Source organism: Trichomycterus rosablanca, chromosome 7, assembly GCF_030014385.1.
Source record: "Trichomycterus rosablanca isolate fTriRos1 chromosome 7, fTriRos1.hap1, whole genome shotgun sequence".
NCBI classification, from domain to species: domain Eukaryota; kingdom Metazoa; phylum Chordata; class Actinopteri; order Siluriformes; family Trichomycteridae; genus Trichomycterus; species Trichomycterus rosablanca.
In genome coordinates this window covers 8,709,661-8,731,524 of record NC_085994.1, presented here as the reverse complement: position 1 = coordinate 8,731,524, position 21,864 = coordinate 8,709,661, and the positions used below count along the sequence as shown (strand labels likewise).

Below are 21,864 nucleotides of genomic sequence, written 5' to 3'. Positions count from 1 at the left end.
CCCACAATATATTAGGAGTTACCATTCCATTATTATTATTAAACATATAGTCTTTAAATTCACTTTTTATATCTTTTAGACATTGAGGATCATTCAGAAGACTAGTATTAAGTCTCCATAAGGTCTCTTTGGGTTTATTGTCTAAGTGTAGTGTTAAATATACCCCTGCATGATCTGAGATGTCCCTTACCCCTATATCACACTTTTGAATTCTGTGTCTATCTAAATTAAACATAAAAAAATAATCAATTATTGTATAAACTGAATGCGCATGGGAAAAAAAGGTAAAATATTTATCATGTGGGTGAAAATCCCTCCATATATCTACCAAGCCTGATTCCTTAAGCAGTTTAAGAAATAAACTTGTTTAATTATGCTAACATGTAACAGGACAGATTATTCCCGAGCTGAGAAATCGAGTGAAGTCAGAGAACGTGTTTTTTTTAATGCAAACTTGCCCTAAATGCTGCAATTTAATTATTTTTGTGTTTCTAATTGGGTTTTTTTAAGCTTGAAATGTAAGCCCAGTTTGGCTACAAGTTATACAGCAGAGCATTCGAGACTTTTATGCAGTCGCCTCAGCACTTGGCGACCCCGCTCTGTAACTTTACGTGGTCTACCACTTCGGGGCCCGAGTTGCTGTCGTTCCCAATCCCACTTTGTTATACCACTGACAGTTGACTGTGGAATATTTAGTAGTGAGGAAATTTCATGACTGGACTTGTTGCACAGGTGGCATCCTATCACGCTACCACGCTGGAATTCACTGAGCTCCTGAGAGCGACCCATTCTTTCACTAATGTTTGTAAAAGCAGTCTGCATGCCGAGGTGCTTGGTTTTATACACCTGTGGCCATGGAAGTAATTGAAACACCTGAATGCAATGATTTGGATGGGTGAGTGAATACTTTTGGCAATATAGTGTATGTATTTGAAAAATTAGAGAAAACAGACCCCGTTTTCAGTGTACAGACGGTTCTGGTTTATACAAAATATAAGTATAAATGGTTTTGGTTTTGGTTTATACAAAACTGTTCATTTAAGTTTAAATCATTAAATATTGGTTAAACAGAAAATACAGCACTTGCATTCTTACAATAAAGTCTGTAAACATAATGTTGATGTGTGCTTTTTGCTGCTTTGTTACTGTGACAGTGGTCTTAATTTTTGTCTCAGAGTGGTATTAAAAAGTCTTAAATTAAATTTCCCAATACCTGCAGATACCCTGCTCCCAGGACCACTACAGAGCAGGTATTATTGGGTGGTGGATCATTCTCAGTACAGCAGTGACAATGACATGGTGGTGGTGTGTTAGTGTGTGTTGTGCTGGTATGAGTGGATCAGACACAGCAATGCTGACGGAGTTTTTAAACACCTCACTGTCACTGCTGGACTGAAAATAGCCCACCAACCAAAAATATATCCAGCCAACAGTGCTCCGTGGGCAGCGTCCTCTGACCACTGATGAAGGTTTAGAAGATGACCAACTCAAACAGCAGCAATAGATAAGCGATCGTCTCTGACTTTACATCTACAAGGTGGACCAACCAGGTAGGAGTGTCTAATAGAGTGGACAGTGAGTGGACACGGTATTTAAAAACTCCGGCAGCGCTGCTGTGTCTGATCCACTCATACCAGCACAACACACACTAACACACCACCACCATGTTATTGTCACTGCAGTGCTGAGAATCATCCACCACCTAAATAATACCTGTTCTGTGGTGGTCCTGGTAGAGTCCTGACCATTAAAGAACAGGGTGAAAGCAGGCTAAAAAGGTATGTAGAGAAATAGATGGACCACAGTCAGTAATTGTAGAACTACAAAGTGCTCTTATATGGTAAGTGGAGCTGATAAAATGGACAGTGAGTGTAGAAACAAGGAGGTGGTTTTAATGTTATGGCTGATCAGTGGCAACTGGCTGTCTGAAGCATCAACCCTAAGTGATGAAGGGATAGAGGAAACAGTGTGATCCTATGTGTTTAAGTCGATACATTTAAACTGAAACTAAATGGAAAAAAAATACTAATGGGCAACATATTTTAAATGAGGGTAAGGGTAAGCAGGTGGCTCAGGGAGTATCACTGTTGCCTCACAGCAAGAAGGTCCTGGGTTCGATCCCCAGGTGGGGCGGTCCAGGTTCTTTCGGTGTGGAGTTTGCATGTTCTCCGGTTGTCTGCATGGGTTTCCTCTGGGAGCTCCGGTTTTCTCCCACAGTCCAAACAAATGCAAGTGAGGTAAATTGGAGATACAAAATTGTCCATGACTGTTTGACTGTGAACTGATGAATCTTGTGTAACGACATACTTGTGTAAAACATGATGTTAAAATCCTAATAAATAAATGAGGGTAAAATTAAAGTGATGTTTAATTGGCATTTTTTATATTAAGGCAGTAAGGAATTATGCAAACATAACCAAACCTAATTGTATGTGTTTTCTTATACATTATTTTTGTTGTTTATTATAATAATCTAGGGCAGATGGACTGCCTTTATTTGTCATTTATAGGCCTACATACACTGTCTGGCCAAAAAAAAAGGTCACACACTCTAATATTTGGTTGGACCGCCTTTGCTTTGATTACGGCACGCATTCGCTGTGGCATCGTTTCCACAAGCTTCTGCAATGTCACAACATTTATTTCTGTCCAGAGTTGCATTAATTTTTCCCCAAGATCTTGTATTGATGATGGGAGATTTGGACCACTGCACAAAGTCTTCTCCAGCACATCCCAAAGATTCTCAATGGGGTTCAGGTCTGGACTCTGTGGTGGCCAATCCATGTGTGAAAATGATGTCTCGTGCTCCCTGAACCACTCTTCCACAATCTGAGCCCGATGAATCCTGGCATTGTGATCTTGGAATATGCCCGTGCCATCAGGGAAGAAAAAATCCATTGATGGAATAACCCGGTGGTTCAGTATATTCAGGTAGTCAGCTGACCTCATTCTTTAGGCACATAATGTTGCTGAACCTAGACCTGACCAACTGCAGCAACCCCAGATCATAGCACTGCCCCCACAGGCTTGTACGGTAGGCACTAGGCATGATGGGTGCATCACTTCAGCCACCTCTCTTCTTACCCTGATGCACCCATCACTCTGGAACAGGGTAAATCTGGACTCATCAGACCACATGACCTTCTTCCATTGCTCCAGAGTCCAATCTTTATGCTCCCTAGCAAATTGAAGCCGTTTTTGCCGGTTAGCCTCACTGACAAGTGGTTTTCTTAAGGCTACACAGCTGTTTAGTCCCAATCCCTTGAGTTCCCTTCACATTGTGCGTGTGGAAATGCTCTTACTTTCACTATTAAACATATTCCTGAGTTCTACTGTAGTTTTTCTACCATTTGATTTCACCAAGCGTTTAAGTGATCGCCGATCACGATCATTCAGAATTTTTTCCGACCACATTCCTTCCTGGAAGATGATGTTTCCCCACCGTCCTTCCACTTTTTAATAATGCGTTGGACCGTTCTTAGTCCTTAGTTCTTTAGTAGTTTCAGCTTCTCCTTAGATGTTTTCTCTGCTTGATTCATGCCAATAATTTGACCCTTCTGAAACAGATTAACATCTTTTCCACGACCACAGGATGTGTTTTTCGACATGGTTGTTTAACAAATGAGAAGCTACTCACTGCATCAGTTAGGGTTAAATAACTTGTTTTTTTGGCCAGGCAGTGTATAAAAGTGCACAGTACGATAAAATTATAAAATTTAAAGTTCAGTTAAGTGGTTAACAACTCCTGATGAGCATATTGATGGTGTTTTTACAGAACATTCTGTTTTCTGTTTTAGTCTTTAGTCTTTAATGGCTTGGTTATTGATCCTCTTACTGTATTAATCTATGTTGTTGCTGTCCATCCTCTTCCTCGTTTACCTTCAAAAACAAAAGTTATTTGGGCTTCGAATAAGTTAGGTTTTATTATCGAGGTTCCACTTGTTTGTCTTTTTAGGACATAATCGCTGAACTTAACTGAGCTGAGCTTGTGGTGTAACTGGAGATTTCCCCCTCGGTTCGGGTTTGTAGCGTCTGGTTTGTTGATGAAGAAGCACTTCCGGTGGTCTGCAGGAGCAGAGCTGCTTCAGTGTAGCGTCGCGTCTTCACACAAACAGCTGGAGATACCTGAGCGCTTCACTGTGTGGGAATGCCTTAAAAATGAACGTCTCCATAATGCAGAGGTACGTGTTTTATTTATATTTTTATATATATTTATATTTATGAGAACAGGCCGCGGGAGGAGCCCGCGCAATGGCGCTCGGTTTGATGAAGCTTCTAGATAGTTAGCTTGCGAGCTAGTTAGCCAAACTCGGTCGATAGCTTTAGTATGATGTTAAAAATTTCGCAAATTGACCAACGTATTATGTTTTTAAAACTCAAACTAACGTCCTTAATTAGCAAAATTCTATAATTTACAAGAATTACTTTAAAGTTAGTTTTGTTTTTGTCTGAAGCATAGTGAGCTTTTTAGCATATAACTGTGGCTTAACCTGAACTACATATTGTGTTCGATTGGTGTTATTGAAATGCTTTTTGATACTTACTATGCCGTTTGGGACGCAGCCTGATTGTATTTACAGTTAAACACTTTAAAGAATAAATACTGTAAAGTGTAAGGCGGGTGGGTTGTCTATATACTGTTGTAATCCCACTATGTAAATATGAGTTGCTAACCTGTTTATTTATGTAAGAACAGATGTACAGGTGGTGGACAAAATAACAGAAACAATAAGAAACTGGAGCTGGACAAATCCATAGTAGTTCTTTTTAATAGCTTGATCAGATGTGTGCTGGTCAGATGGACAAAACCAAATTATTCCAAAAAAAGAATGTAAAATTTGCAGTGCCACTGGAGTTTCTTTAAACCAAACTTTTCTTTATGTCTTCATAGACCCTGCTTTGTGCACAGGGACACAGTAATGCTGGAGCAGGAAAGGGCCTTCCCTAAACTGTTGCTGCCATGTTGGAAGCGTATAACTTACTTTATATAGTTGATTTTATTACACCTTTTAGCAATTGTAGTGGCTGAAAATATATTCATTAGAGCACAATAATTGATGCCTGGTGTTTCTGAAATGCTCATTGGTACTTACTGTACATACCGTACTTTGGTACATGCTGTTTGGGTCGCAGCCTGATTGTATTTACAATTAAACAACTTATAGAATAAATATTGTAAAGTCTAAGGCTGGTGGATTGTCTGTATACAGTTGTAACCCCACTCTGTAAATATGACTTGCTTGCTAATTTGTTTATTTATGTAAGAACATATGTACAGGTGGTGGACAAACTAACAGAAACAATAAGAAACTGGAGCTGGACAAATCAATAGTTTTTTTTAATAGCTTGATCAGATGTGTTCTTGAGTGACTTAAATGTGGTGTAATAGAGTGAACATAATATACAAAATCATAGTGCCACTGAAGTTTATTTAAACCAAGCTTTTCTTTATGTCTTTATAGACCTTGTTTTGTGCATGGGGCACAGTAATGCTGAAAGAGGAAAGGGCCTTCCCTAAACTGGAAGCGTGTAATAATGTTAGCAATTGTAGTGGCTGAAACACATGAATTCAAAAATTAGAAGAGGTGTTTCAAGACTTGTCTATGTAGTGCATATAAGCAGATTTCTACATTTAAACAGGAACGTAATGCAAAATATCCACATAAAAGCGGTTAAAGAAAATAAAATGAAATGTCACTTTTCTGGCAAAATAAACTTGGTTATTAAATAATAAGTTTAGTTGTATATGTCTGTAACTGATTTTATGTTCAACTGTTCTCTCTTTCATAGCAGTGGGACTGGAGTGTACTATCAGGCAATACCAGCAATGGGAGCTGATGGGAAGAATCTGATGACATTAATTCCTGTTAAGAAAGTAAATGGACAATTTGTTCACACACGGCCACTTCCAGCAAAAAGAGGCCGTCAATCTGCTTGCACAGCTCCTGTATCTTTACCACAGAATGGCTTTCCAACGGTCAAGCCAATTGCAGATGGACATTTTATCTTACAAACCCCACTGGAAGTCAACACAGTTTTAACCTCTGTAAACACAGAGCATCAAAAATCTACTACTGTATGTATAAATACAGCCAACCAAGTACACACCCCGCTCGCCCCCCAGAAAATTACCCAACACAACTTCCAATTAGCTACTCAGGCTGATAAAGTTGTGATGGTTACTAAAAGTCCACAGGTTACTAATGCTGTCAAATTCCCCATGTTTACCAGTGGACATTATCTTCAGATCCCTCACAATGCCATGGTTAAAACTTTACCTGCTACTGCTCTCCCACTGTCCATCAAAAACAGAGTATGTAGTTCAACCAATGCCTCATCTAACTCTGCAAATGATTTACCAATGGTAGTTTATGTTTCTCCAGTCATTTCAGTAAAACTTGATCAAAAGTCGCCAAGCCTCACAAGCTCAGCTGAAGTTCAGCCAGTGTTGGGTCAAACACCAGTGTTGGGTCAAACACCAGTGTTGGGTCAAACACCAGTTGCAAGTTCTGTGGATCAGTCTGTTACATTTAGTCCCAGACCAAACCGGGAAGGCAACACTCCAATGAAATGGGTGGTTCAAGAAAGAGCAGGAGTCAGTGCTCCATACCTTATACCAGTGTCCTCACCCAACATGACAACGGACATCTTAAAAGCGGTCAAGCAAATAAAATCAGTAAGACATGAGAATGAAGTTACAGTAGGCGACGACGCATCTTCCAACCAAGAAAAGGTCAATCCAGGAAAGGACAATGCCCTCGTCATGTGCAACGGAAAAGTGTTTTTTGTGGCTAAAAAGAATGGTGAGAGCACCAATGATGCGAGCGCGAATTATGTGAGCACCAAGGATGTGAGCACCAATGCAGGAAACAAGATGCACCACAGAAACGCTGCCCAACCTTCTGCTACCATCTTGGGGTCTTCAGCATTTAATGTGGCTCAAAAGCAAGACCCAAAAAACACAGAAACCAGTAAAAAAACAAGTGACGTCATTGATTTGTGTGGCGATGACGACGACGGCGTAACCTGCACGCAATCAGTTCAGGTAACGGTGCCAAGTGAAACAGAGAGTGACAGTGAGGAGGACTCTAATGTGATATTTGTGTCATACATTCCACCAACGTCAGTAGATGCTGGCACCACCGAGAAAGGTACAGCTGCAGCCTCCCCGAACACTTGTACGAAAGACACGGACACCTGTAAATTGGGTACAGGAATCACAGACAAAGGCAGTGAAGTGACTGGCACTAGCAGCACCGACTCTGATGGTAGTAAATCTGCAGCCGCTGAACCTGCACCTGAAAGCACAGAAGCTCAGACAGAGCAGCCGGAACTAATTATTAATGATGAACATCATGATGCTGAAAAGGTACAGTAATGGTTTTACACTCTTTAGAAGAATTCAATGCCAAAAACACAGTCAGTGATAATATTTCGTAGGGATTTAATGATACACTGTACCCACGATGTGATGCGATTCACGATGCTGGGTTCACGATACAATTTTTTTACTGATTTTTTTTTAATTGTTTTTTTTTATTGAAATTGAAGACAAATTCTGACAGTTTTCTTTTGTTATTTCTAATAAAATACTGTATCTGTGATTATCTTTTATTTATCTAAATAATGACTGCCCTTTTATTTCTGAGGTTGGTACAAACTATGAAAAACAATTTTGAATTAAGCCCAATTGGCTGAAAAACCCTGAATTTGGCAACCAGGCGTATAGCGCCAGTGACGTCATCAAGGCGAGGTGTATAGCACCAGGTGTATAGCTCCGTTTTACATGTCATTTTACAAATCGATTTGAATCGTGGAATTTTTGAATCAGTTATTAACTGTATTGTGGTGAATCGTTACATCCATAATATTTTGGTTTTGCTCAGACAGCAAATCTGACTTACTGCTTGAATTAGGTGCTCAGGTGGCATAGAGGTAAATTACATTAGCTCATTACCACTTGGATTCAGGGTATGAATCTATCGGTTGGGCATCTACATACATACATGATTGCCTATGTCTGAAGGAGGGGCATGGTCAAGGCCCTGAAGAGGATGGATTGGTTTCCTGTCCTTTTCCAGCTGACCTTTCTTGTGGTTCCTATGCAAAGGTGGCGTATGTTGTTCCTGGTTGTGATCTTATGGTTGCCCCTGAGATATATTCGTCCCATCTGTCATTAGGTCACCCTGTAATTCTTTTGCAGTAACACAAGGGCTTTCTTTGTTATCATGATAAGATTGCTAAAGCCTCTGGACGTAATTGTTTTTTGCTTTCCACTTTGGCCAGCCAGGTTTGCTATTGCACCATAAGTTTGAAACCTCATGCCAATACTCCCATGGCATCTCTAGAAATGTTGGGTATCCTGGAGATCTTAGTATATACCCATTGCCATTGCCACAGTGTTCAATAAAATGATCTCCTCTCTCAGCTTTTGTGACAGCTCCTTAGTATTCAACATGGTTGCAACACACCTTAAATATTTGACATCACAGTGTTAAATGTTTCACTTCACAACTGAAGCAACTTAATCCATTTTTGCTCTACTTTTGTTGGAAATCCTTAATGGATTGAGCATTTCCCTGCTTATAAATTAGTAATTGCATTTCACTTTTGATTGTGTACTGGCCACCAAAAAAGTGTAGTTCTTTGTTTCTGGATAATCTGTTTTATTTCAAAAACTTATTTTAATTTGTAAACGCAACAAAAAAATCTGACAAAAGTGGGATATGGCAAAAGTGATTGGACACCTTTTTTTTCTTCTATTGGCTTTTGGTCACCATAATGCATGCTCAGAATTATGGATGTTGGGTTTTAACTATGTCAGATGCATAAACATATTATTTATGCATTTTATCATATTATGTACTGTGCATCTCAGCAACATTCTAATATAAAGTTCATATGTTGTCAAGCAGGTAAAATACTTTGAGAGTTAATATGTGATTTTCTCTTTGTTGTTTTTTTTTAGACTATTGAAAAAACAGACTCGGACCAGAACCACCGACCAAAAAGTGATTCCGAACTCAGACAGATTTTTGGGATCGTCTCTGATTTACGAATTTCTTTGCAAAAAATAAATGTATTTGAAAAGTCGCTTCCACAAGAAGAGACGAGGTACATTAACAAGCGCACACTGGAGGGCATCCGCAAAATGATCCGTGACTCAAAAATAGAGACAAAAATTAAACAACTGATTCAGGAACAGGTAAGATTTCTTCCTCCACACAATACACACTAAACCTACAAAACAGCTTAAATTATTTTATTAATTTTATTTTTTAAAAGATATGCGTTCATCATCATCACAAACAACAGTTTAGATCCCATGACTGCCATACCACATGTTTGTGTATGTGTTTGAAAGTGTATGTACACTTTTGTCTTTTGACTTCTTGACAGTTTACTCCCATTATTTTAGAATGGCTTTTTTTCCAGATTTTTCTCTTTGTGTTTTTATTTGGCTTTTTATAGTACTGCTCTACTGGGCTCATGTTTTGAATCAGTTGACTTTAGTAGGTGTCAGGGATTCTTTATAAGTAATGTTGGGATGTCTCATACTGGTAAATAGTTGCATGGAGCATCAGACTGTGAGGTGGACTTATCTTTTAACATTTTTTTTTCTCTGCTGTGGATATGACAATGTGGCAATTTGTTTGAAAAAAATCCCTGATATAATTATATTAGTTTTATTCTATTAATCATGGGCATCCAATATATACGTATATATTGTGACTGGAAATTTTATATTTTATAACTTATTTGTAAACCCATAAGTTTCTGCTTACTTAGTTGAATTAGCAGAGGTAGAAGAGACTTTTGGAAGGTTTCTGAAGTCCAGCGATATGTTGACCTTGGCATGGGCACCCCCGCACACACAGTTTTGATACTTTTGCATTCCTTTGCAAGTACACCATGTTCTTAACAAGCTGACTATTCTTGTAGAATGATGCACGTTTGGTGTGGAAAGTCGGCCTAATAAATGGATTTTTTTTTTGCTTTTACCATTACCCCGGTTGTCTGTCCATATTTATATATATATATATATACGTATATATACTGTATATATACTGTATATATATATTTATATTTATATATACACACCGATCAGCCATAACATTAAAACCATCTCCTTGTTTCTACACTCACTGTCCATTTTATCAGCTCCACTTACCATATAGAAGCACTTTGTAGTTCTACAATTACTGACTGTAGTCCATCTGTTTCTCTACATGCTTTGTTAGCCCCCTTTCATGCTATTCTTCAATGGTCAGGACCACCACAGAGTAGCTATTATTTAGGTGGTGGATCATTCTCAGCCCTGCAGTGACACTGAAATGGTGGTGGTGTGTTAGTGTGTGTTGTGCTGGTATGAGTGGACAGCAGCGCTGCTGGAGTTTTTGAATACCGTGTCCACTCACTGTCCACTCTATAAGACACTCTTACCTAGTTGGTCCACCTTGTAGATGTAAAGTCAGAGACGATCGCTCATCTATTGCTGCTGTTTGAGTTGGTCATCTTCTAGACCTTCATCAGTGGTCACAGGACACTGCCCACGGGGCGCTGTTGGCTGGATATTTTTGGTTGGTGGACTATTCTCTGTCCAGCAGTGACAGTGAGGTGTTTAAAAACTCCAGCAGTGCTGCTGTGTCTGATCCACTCATACCAGCACAACACACACTAACACACCAACACCATGTCAGTGTCACTGCAGTGCTGAGAATGACCCACCACCTAAATAATACCTGCTCTGTGGTAGGTGCTTCTTTATGGTAAGTGGAGCTGATAAAATGGACAGTGAGTGTAGAAACAAGGAGGTGGTTTTAATGTTATGACTGATTGGTGTATGTATATATATATATATATATATATATATATATATATATATATAACTGACCATTAGTCAAGGGTTAACTTATACCTGACATGCTTATAGCGTCTCATCAAAGAATAAGACATGTCAGAGTTTCCTATAAACAAGTCTCAAGTTTAACAGGTTGATATTTTGTGTAAAAGTTCTATTGTTTATGATATAAAGAATATAAATATAAATATTAGTGTTTGAGTGGCACAGTGGTCTATCATGTAAGCCTACAACTGCTCGGCGGTGCTTTTGGCTGGCCAGGCGTGTAAAGAGTCTGGTGAAGGGGTGCCCGAAGGCCTGGAATGGATTGGTGCCCTGGACCAGTATAGCAAAAAAAGACATCTTAATCCTAGATATAAATACTCCACATGTTGCGTCCTTCATCTTCTTGTAAGCATCCTGGTATAAAATGTAAATATATTTTTTAGTTTTAGTCTAATCTTGTGTTTGTATCTGCAGGTTTCCAGCCCCAAATCAGAACAAGGTGGCCCGCAAGATATAAAAAGACCAAGGTTGGAGGAGGATGAAGGGAATAACAATCCAAAGACGTCATCTTTTAGTTCTACTCTTCCAAAAACACTAGCATGTGACGTTGAGATGCAGAGTGCGTCCATTGAGCAGAGCACTGACAGTACAACGATAGAAACACCTCAAGATTTGGAATATGACGTTCCGTCCGCTAGAGCTGTTTGTGAAGATTCAAAGCAAGCTACCAGTTTACCCTCCTCTACTCCTATATCAGAAACTGTACGGACTCAGAATGCAAAGGCTCATAAAAACAGCCATGCTTGTTGTACTGAGTTAAGAAAACCTCTTCCTCGACAAAGCAGAGGCTGTGGGAGAGTGTGCACCGCATGTCCATGTGGGACTAAAGTGGGAGGGGTGGCTGCAAATTCAGCAACCAAACCGCAGGAGATGCAAAACACGTCCTCCAGCACTGATGCCAGTGAAACAAGCAGAGGTGCAAACACGGTGGTGGCAAATTCAGTTTCAAAGCCATCGAGTGGCTATGGCCAATCAGAAAAGTCCAGGGACAATTTGGTACATTCAAACCCATCACATAGTAGTAAGGATATGAAACGTTGTGCGCCGACAGTTGCCTCTTCAACGAGCCAACCAGTGAGTGATGGTGAATCTTCAGCAGAAGAAAGGTGTAGTAGCTCAATGGACCCGACACAACACACGACTGAGAGAAATATAAGAAGCGTTCCAGAAACAGCCACACACAGAGTGGTGAACTCTGCTTCACGTAGACAATCAAACAATGTCCATTACAAGATCCCTTGTGAGCTTTACTCCTCTGTTGTACTGGATCCTGAGGAGATAAAGCGTCAGGAGAGAATCAAACGCCTTAAAGATCTCTTGAGACAAAAAGAAGCCGAACTTGAGAAGTTGCGGAAGAGCATGTGAGACTGGCACATATAAATTTCTTTATGATGGCAGCATCTCATACTGATATTTCAGGCAGAATTGGTAAAAAGCAGCATTGTTATGCCTATTTAGTTTCAGTGGTTTTAATGTTGACAAAAAGATGCCATTTTGATACTGTTAAATCAGCTGTTTCTTTGTGGAATTGTATATACTGTATGTCAATACTTCAGACACATTTATATTCCGCTTGTGTATTTTTTGTAACATGTTCATGAGGTTTCTTCTTCTTCAAAAAAAAAGTTTTTACCGTTTTTCTAAATTATTTGTAACATCTCTGAAAGGCCTGTATACTTTTGTGTTAAAGAATACCTTTCTCTTTTTTAAATATTTTCTTTATGCATTTTCTCCCCTTTTTCTCCCCCTTTTAGCGTGTCCAGTTGCCCCATTGCATCATGCTTTCTCTCCACCAATGCTGATCCCCGCCCTGATTGAGGAGAACGCCCCCTCCGACATGTGGGCAGCATGCCGTATGCATCTTATCACCTACACATTGACGAGTGCAGTGCAGCCTAGCTGCGTGTACGGAGGGACACACACTGAGAGCACTCTTTTCTCATCTCTGTGCAGGTGCCATCAATCAGCCAGCAGAGGTCGTAATTGCACCATTCATGAGAGAGAGACCCTATCTGGCTTAGTCCTGCCCATATGAACAACAGGCCAGTCGTTGTTCATGTGGCCGCTCAGCCTCGGCCGGCAAGGCAGAGCTGAAATTCGATACGATGTATTCGAGATCCCAGCTCTGGTTCCAGCGAATGTTTTTACCGCTGCGCCACCTGAGCGGCCCAAAGAATACCTTTCTGAATTGTTGTGTACATTTCCAACAACTCATATTGTTTTAAAATGTTATTCATGGCACCCAGGTGGTGCAGCGGGATATTCCGCTAGCATACCAGCTGAACTCCTCGGTTCAGAACTCGACGTTGCCACCGGTCGGCTGGGCGCCATCTAGCAGGCATAATTGGCAGTGCCTGCAGCAGACACGGTTCTGCTAGGGTAGGGATGACCGGACTATGTGGGTGGGGTCTTCAAATTCTGTGTAAGGACCCTAATTGGCAGTTAGAGAGGATTGCATGTGCAGAATGCATGGGTGAAAAAGGGTTCCGCTAAGGGCTGCGTGTGGGTTGGAGGAGGCGTGAGCAGCAATATACCCACCTCGACTGCAATCGGGGATCCCCCAGCAGCGGAAGACAAATTGACTACACATAATTAAAATAGAAAATAAATAAATAAATACAATATTTATATGCCCTTTCTGACCTTCTTCACCTCACTAAGAGCGCACTTACAAGTGCATCTCCCAATGGCTATGTCCCAGTTTTTTGGGAGTGAGGTTTGTTCACTCTTTGCACAATTGCTACACAACGGACTTAAAATGAATTAGATTCAGACACAGATTAACAACACAACAGTTTGTTTAAATCATATATAATGTTTAAGCTTAGAATTAGAATATCAATACAATTGCTTTTTTTCCCATTTGGATCAGCCCTACCCCCAACAAATACAGGGTGAGTCAAAATTATGTAAACATTTGAATGGCGGAAACCATTTATTCACAAAACATACTTCATATGTGTAAGATGAATTACAGGACAGTCTCAACCTGGTAACCGTCATGTTCAACACACAAAAACCAGCGAGCAACAGTGCCATTTAAAGCCCGGACACACATTTCGCAGGGAATAGATCCATTAGTGTTGACATAATTTATGGTAGTTGGTGACCAGTGTCGGGCAATAATAGGATGCAAGCATTCTGAATATGCATACAGTTAAGTTTTGAAGGGCATTATTTTATAGACTGTCATAATAAAGAATGATCGTCATAATTGGTTATTGTATTATAGCTATCCACTTTATCCTGGTCAGGATCACTATGGATCTGGCATCATCAAGAAACAGTGCAATGCTCTCTTGAAAAGGTTTCAATTCCTCTTAGGTAAATATACTCATACCATCGGGTAGTTTATAGTAAACTAAAGTCTATTAATAATTCTGCATATTTCTGCAAGGTGGGAGTACTTGAGGAAGCCCCACTGAACACAGAGAGAACAGGCAAGGATGAAACGTAGGTGTTGCTGTGTAACACCCATTGTGGCAGCTGCACCACTGTGCTGCTCCTGCATTAAAAAAAATACTATTATAACGTTCCCAAGTGCTGTTTCAGTTTAGCCAAGAGATTTGTTTATTCTGTAATTTCTTTCATTGTAACAAGTTTTGTGCTTACTTGTGTACATCTTGTACATTTAATATTTCAAATATAACCAGGCAGTAGTTTAATACACTAGCTCACCAATACCAACCCAAGTGTGGGTGGTGCCACTGGCTTTGCCAGGATTCGCAGGAACCATTTTTCCAACATAAACTTTAGATTTGAGAGACCACAGAAGTTTCAAGGTGAACTTTCCAAAATTGTTCCTAATGTATTTTTATATCATTTAGTGCATTTAACGTATTAACCCTGGTTGTGACATGTAAATCTTTTAAATGTTTAATAATTGTTAGTGTTTTGACGGTAGATTGTGACTTTGGTGTTCTTGCCCTTGGCATTGAGCTAAATGTGAAGATCAGCTAAAGAGGGACTTGCTAGCCAGCCCCTCTCCATAAAATCCTGTGTTCTTTCTTAGATTTTTTAAAACTTTGTATTTTCCTTTTTATAAAAATGTTAAAAATTTTGGTTTAAAATAATAAAACCTTGAAAACTACCTCTAAACAAAAAATAAAAGTAATTGTAAAATGTGTTTTTTTTTTATGTGAAGTACCTGCATACTTGTTAAATGTGGACATTAGCACCTGGCAGTAAATAGGAGGATGTTAAGAATATTGAGAATTTAATTGTACATGTCTTACATTACCTATAGATCATACCCCTGATTTGCTTTTTCTTATACTCCCTAAAGTCAGAACTCTTTCTTCAGCTGTATTTACACATTTTGCCTTAAAACATTTAAGTAAGGAGAGGAAAAGTACATTTCTGAAAGTTAATGTTAAAAAAAATAAAACTTTGAAAAGTATCAGTCTTCTGATGTAGTACTTTTTAAGAGCCACTTTTTGATTTAATTACAGCCATGAGTCTGGATATATCCGTACCAGCTTGTCACAACTAGATTGGGGAATTGCTCAAGTTTAGTTCAGTTTAATGGTGACTGGCGTTGTCCTGCTCTTCACGTCAATCCATAGATTTTCTATCAGATTTACATCAGTGAATTTAAATGCACTTGGCAGCATAATTTTCTTTTTAATGCTAACCGATTGTCCTGTTTCTTCTGAAGAGAAACACCCCCATAGCATAATATCAATACCATACTTTACAGTAGGTATGGTGAATTCAGTCCAAAAAGTTTCATCTTGGTCTCATCTGACCATAAAGCCTTTTGCCACACACCAGTAGCATCTTGCAATACTATTATTAAATCTAAATTCATTGTAGAAAGCACATTATCTGACAAAAGTGAGGATCTTTTCCTGTTCATGACCCTGACACTGAAAACAGGTGCACCAATCATAATGTTTTGATCTAATATAAGGCATCAATAAAGCATCAAAACACAGATATGATTATTTCATAGATCTATTAAGAAAACCCTTTAATACTGTGTTTGTGCAGAAAGAATACTGGGAAATACTGTTCTAAATTACCATTTAAACACCTATAAATACCTGAAACAGTCAAGTTAGCAGACATTATCTATAAGTAATTGACTAGCTATATAAAAAAAAGTTATTTTTTAATTAAAACAGTCCATGTAAACGCTTAGTCCATATAAATATCAGATACGAATGTGTTTTTAGAAAACTACAAACATCACAAATATAAATCATGTTTATAACCATGTGATAGAATAACCTGAATAAACTGTAGAGATGAAACATCACACAGAGTTTCACTTTTTACCGGAGGGGGAGGAGGCGGAGCTACGCGGTTTTGATGGACAGCTCCAGCAGCCAATGGAAATACTCGTTACAAAGCTTGTGTCGTTTCATTCATCTTTTCATCAACACGTAAAAAAAGTGAAAACCGCTAAAAGTAGTTTATCATCGGACAGTTCATGCGCTTTACATCCTAATTCATCTGAAATACAGATAATTACCACAGAGACACACATGTATATGCCAAATAAAAATAGTTAGATAAAATTTTTTAATCTTGATTAATTTTTTTAATCGCGATTAAAATTTTAACGCGTTAATCGCGTTAATTAAGCCACTGGGAACTAAATTTCCTTCCTGTTGCCAAAATCATGTGGAATCCTGTACGTTTCTAATGGTCAGTTTATTTCAGTTGTGTGTTCATGTGGGTGGTCGGCAGATGGCGCACTGTGCATTGTAAATGTTTTACTGTCTCATGTTTTCTCTAAACTACTCACTGATTTACCCTTATTACAACCACAAACAGCTCAGATTGCTCGTTTTGTGTCATTCTCATCATGACAGTGGTAGCTTAGTGATCAGGGTACTGAACTAGTGATTAAAAGGTTGCTGGTTTAAGCCCTACCACTGGCAAGTTGCCAATGTTGGGCCCCTGAGAAAGGCCCTTAACCTTAAAATACCCGAACTGTATTCAGAACAGTAAATAAATGCAATATATGTAAAATCTTAGCTTAGGACACATGTTAAGATCTTACTTCTAAGCTCCATTAAGTTTGTATCCAAAACAATAGTTATTATTATGGTGTTGGTCCAACAGCTTCCTCTTCTCTGTGACTACTTTACATTTGATTTTGGAACAAAGATGCTCCACATTGAGCCACTGGACCATATATGAGGTAGTTTGCTCATTTTTAGTAAAATAAATTGTAAAAAAAAAATTAGTAAGACTTACTAAGTTTATTTCAGGTCGGATTAAGATTGAGCCAGATTCTCTGAATCTTTTAACAATATTATGTACGGTAGATGGTGAAAGACCTATATTATTTGCAATTTTGCACTGAGAAAGGTTTGTAACTGATAAAAATATAACATTTACAAAACCATCAAGCTGATCAACAAAAACACCACTGCTTCATCCTAGTCCGGGTCGTGGTGGGTCCAGTTTCCCTGGAATTACTGGGCACAATGCAGTTACACACCCCGGACAGGACGCCAGATATCCCCCTTCCCCCGCGCCCCAACATGGTTAATCGTGTCTGTATGTAGATGCCTAACCAGTTGATTGCAGGTCAGATTAAGATTGATCCAGATTCTTTAAATCTTTTAACAATATTATGTACGGTAGATGTCAAAATACCTACATTATTTGCAATTTTGCACCGTAACGTAACATTACATGTAACATGTAACATTTATTTATATTTACAAAACCATCAAATTGGTTTTATTTTTTCACCACCGCTTCATCCTAGTCCGGGTCGTGGTGGGTCCAGTTTCCCTGGAATTACTGTGCACAATGCACAATGCAGGACGCCAGACACCACTCTCTCCCCCCGCCCCCCAACATGGTAGGCATCAGCAGCATCTCCCCTGAGTTCCTACACTGCAGTAACACAGTCTCCACTACTGCTCTCTCTCTCTCTCTCTCTCTCTCTCTCTCTCTCTCAAACTCAGACTTAAAAAGAAGCTTTATTGGCATGACAAAATAGGACATTCGTATTGCCAAAGCTCAGTTATCCGAGAAATAATAAAAATAACAATAAGAACATTAATATAATATAATATTAATATATAATAAAATATTAATATAAACAGTGCAAATAATAACAATAAAAACACCTGGTGACAGGTGTGTGTTTAGAGTGCTGCTAGTGTGCAGCTCTCTCTGTGCTCCCCCAGTAGGTGGGGCAGTTTGTCGGAGTCTGGGACACTCTCCCTTTCTCTCTCCCTTTCTCTCTCTCTCTCTCTCTCTCTCTCTCTCTCTCTCTCTCTCTCTCGCTCTCTCTCTCTCTCAACTCAAACTCAAACTCAAAAGAAGCTTTATTGGCATGACAAATAAGGACATTCGTATTGCCAAAGCAAGTTACAGACAAATAATAAAAATAAAAAGAAGAAAGAACAAGTACAAAACAGTTACATGTGCAAAAATATAAAATGGAATAAAATATTAATATAAACAGTGCAAATAAAAACAATAAAAACACCTGGTGACAGGTGTGTGTTTAGAGTGCTGCTAGTGTGCAGCTCTCTCTGTGCTCCCCCAGTAGGTGGGGCAGTTTGTCGGGGTCTGGGACTCTCTCTCTCTCTCTCTCTCTCTCTCTCTCTCTCTCTCTCTCTCTCTCTCTCTCTCTCTCTCTCTCTCTCACTCACTCAGTGCCCGCATGCCTATTAGGAGTTAGGAGTGTTTAGGTTAGTCAGTCCGAACACGGAAGTTTCCGCCCAGTAACTGCACTGATAGTGAGTGAGAAGATGCTGCTCGTGGTGACAGCTGTAGCTCCGCACACAGTTCGGGGTTAAATACCGGGAGCTCAGGTTCTTCCCCCCGCTCCCTCATCGCTCCCTCATCGCTCCCTCATGACTACAGTGTCGGACCGGAGGGCTTTCGCTCTCAAGATCAACAGGTAGGATCTCATTTGCGGGTTTGAACGGCTGGTTGTAGTAACCTAGTGTTTGCGGTTGCAGTGTGCTGTTTATTCTGTTGGATTGATTTTGCAGCTGACATTAGATAGCTAGATGTACACCAGCATTAATGTAGGTTCGAGCATGCGCAGGACTTTCACTCAAACTTAATCTCATGTACACTGTGGAATTGATCTGCGGGGATTGAAGTGTAGATTCCACAGCAGGCAGATACACGCCGTGCACACGGGATCTAATGATTGACAAGCTGCTGACAGAATGCTTTAAGTATGACTTTTTGAACCCAGTCCAAAAATCTGGTCGGTGAAGTTTCTACGCATGCGCAGTCGTTTACGTTCTTGTACTAATTCTGCATTTCTTTAGTTCTGCGTTTTGACTTTATCAGCTCATGTTCCTTAAAATAGGGTAGCACTGTCGCATCACAGCAAGAAGGTCCTGGGTTCGATCCCCAGGTGGGCCGGTGCGGGTCCTTTCTGTGTGGAGTTTGCATGTTCTCCCCATGTGTGTGTGGGTTTCCTCCCACAGTCCAAAGACGTGCAAGTGAGGTGAATTGGAGACACTAAATTGTCCATGACTGTGTTTTACATTAAACTAGTGAATTAATGAATCTTGTGTAACCAGTAACTACAATTTCTGTCAGGGCGGCACGGTGGGTAAGTGGGTAGCACTGTCGCATCACAGCAAGAAGGTCCTGGGTTCGATCCCCAGGTGGGCCGGTGCGGGTCCTTTCTGTGTGGAGTTTGCATGTTCTACCGATGTGTGCGTGGGTTTCCTCCGGGAGCTCCGGTTTCCTCTCACAGTCCAAAGACATGCAAGTGAGGTAAATTGGAGACACAAAATTGTCCATGACTGTGTTTGACATTAAACTAGTGAATTAATAAATCTTATGTAACCAGTAACTACAATTTATGTCAGGGTGGCACAGTGGCTAAGTGGGTAGCAGTGTCGCATCACAGCAAGAAGGTCCTGGGTTCGATCTCTAGGTGGGCCGGTCTGGGTCCTTTCTGTGTGGAGTTTGCATGTTCTCCCGTGTCTGCGTGGGTTTCCTCCAGGAGCTCCGGTTTCCTCCCACAGTCCAAAGACATGTAAGTGAGGTAAATTGGAGACACAGAATTGTCCATGACTGTGTTTGACATTAAACTTGTGAACTGATGAATCTTGTGTAATGAGTAACTACCATTTCTGTCATGAATGTAACTAAAGTGTGTAAAACATGAAGTTTAAATCCTAATAAATATATAAAATCTATTTGTCAGTTAGAAACAGATCAAGTCTACGTCTCATCAAGGCCAAAACTATTTCCGAATGAAGCTAGTTCCTTTTAATCACGCATATCCTATTGTAAACATCAAGATCCTGTCCGTTCCTCCACATCCACTGTGGTAATCTTTTTCTGATCTGGTCATCCTTTCCTGTGTTGATCTCTTCCTGCTCTTTACATGAAACTCAACAGCCGACTGTCTAAATCCAGCTGAGCTGGAAGTTCTTACTGCTCCTTTTTTTTTACATAGCAGGTGTTGAGGAAGTGCAGAAACCAGTTGTGCTATTACAAACAAGTTCTTGTAGGAAAAGTGTGTGAGTGATGTTGTGGGACATAGAAATACAATGGTTCATTCATTAAAAACCGCCATATAGTTTCAGTATGAAAAGAATGAAGATTGTGATAGCTATTTTGAGCATGTAGCAACTACAGATGGATCATATTACATAACACACATAACATTATGCATAACATTTCTACACTCACTGTCCATTTTATCAGCTCCACTTACCATATAGAAGCATTTTGTAGTTCTACAATTACTGACTGTTTCTCTACATACTTTTTTAGCCTTCTTTCACCCTGTTCTTTAATAGTCAGGACCCTCACAGGACCACTACAGAGCAGGTATTATTTAGGTGGTGGATTATTCTCAGCACTGCAGTGACACTGACATGGTGGTGGTGTGTTAGTGTGTGTTGTGCTGGTATGAGTGGATAAGACACAGCAATTCTGCTGCAGTTTTTAAACACCTCACTGTCCCTGCTGGACTGAGAATAGTCCACCAACCAAAAATATCCAGACAACAGCACCCTGTGACCACTGAAGAAGGTCTAGAAGATGACCAACTCAAACAGCAGCAATAGATGAGCGATCGTCTCTGACTTTACATCTACAAGGTGGACCAACTAGGTAGGAGTGTCTAATAGAGTGGACAGTGAGTGGACACTGTATTTAAAAACTCTAGCAGCACTGCTGTGTCTGATCCACTCATACCAGCACAACACACACTAACACACCACCACCATGTCAGTGTCACTGCAGTGCTGAGAATGATCCACCAGCCAAATAATACCTGCTCTGTGGTGGTCTCGTGGGGGTCCTGACCATTGAAGAACAGGGTGAAAGCAGGCTAAAAAAGTATGTAAAGAAATATATAGACTACAGTCAGTAATTGTAGAACTACAAAGTGCTTCTATATGGTAAGTGGAGCTGATAAAATGGCCAGTGAGTGTAGAAACAAGGAGGTATGTTTATCTGTAGTATAGTAACATCCAAATGGATGTTAATTATTATATTTGTTCAACCAGTTGTTTCATTCCACATATAAGTTACAGAATACTTTATTGCACTACGTAGGGTTCAGCAAAGTGGTTTATACACCCTTAAGTGTCAATGTGTAGATTTTTGCCAATACTTTTTGATCTGCCTACTAGTATATTCTTAAATGTGTTAGTCAATAAGTTAAAAGCAAAAGTACCTGAAAAGGAAAATTGTTTATACCATCAATTTTAAACATCAACTACAATAGTTAAGTCTTTTATTGACACCATTGACATTGCATTAGGGCAACATAGAGGTCTGGTCTCTGTTTGGAAGAAGTTGTTCTGGTTTTCCTCTTACCTTCCAAAGGAATTTAAGAAGGTGGATGGTCTAATTTGCCCCTAATCATGAGCGAATTAGTGGAATGAGTAGTTGAGTGGTGGAGAAGCCCTGTCCACCTTAGTGCTTCTTAGTGTGCTTCACTCTAATTTCCCTTGGGATCAATTAAGTATCTATCTATCTATCTATCTATCTATCTA

General features: G+C 39.7%; 2 protein-coding genes across 2 annotated transcripts in view; both read left to right on the top strand.

Moving 5' to 3' along the window:
• The first annotated feature begins 4,051 nt into the window (after positions 1–4,051).
• lrif1 (ligand dependent nuclear receptor interacting factor 1) lies at positions 4,052–13,532 on the top strand. Its single transcript, XM_062998929.1, has 4 exons — positions 4,052–4,181; positions 5,791–7,369; positions 8,969–9,205; positions 11,321–13,532. Exons 1-4 carry the CDS (start codon positions 4,159–4,161, stop codon positions 12,269–12,271), a joined length of 2,790 nt encoding a protein of 929 aa, XP_062854999.1. The 5' UTR covers positions 4,052–4,158; the 3' UTR covers positions 12,272–13,532.
• Positions 13,533–18,668: 5,136 nt separating this feature from the next.
• Positions 18,669–21,864, top strand: part of dock8 (dedicator of cytokinesis 8) — an 88,661-nt gene continuing 85,465 nt past the window's right edge. The window contains exon 1 of the mRNA XM_062998928.1: positions 18,669–18,782. Coding sequence (XP_062854998.1) covers positions 18,736–18,782 — 47 coding nt within the window. The 5' untranslated portion in view covers positions 18,669–18,735. The remainder of the gene's footprint in view (positions 18,783–21,864) is intronic.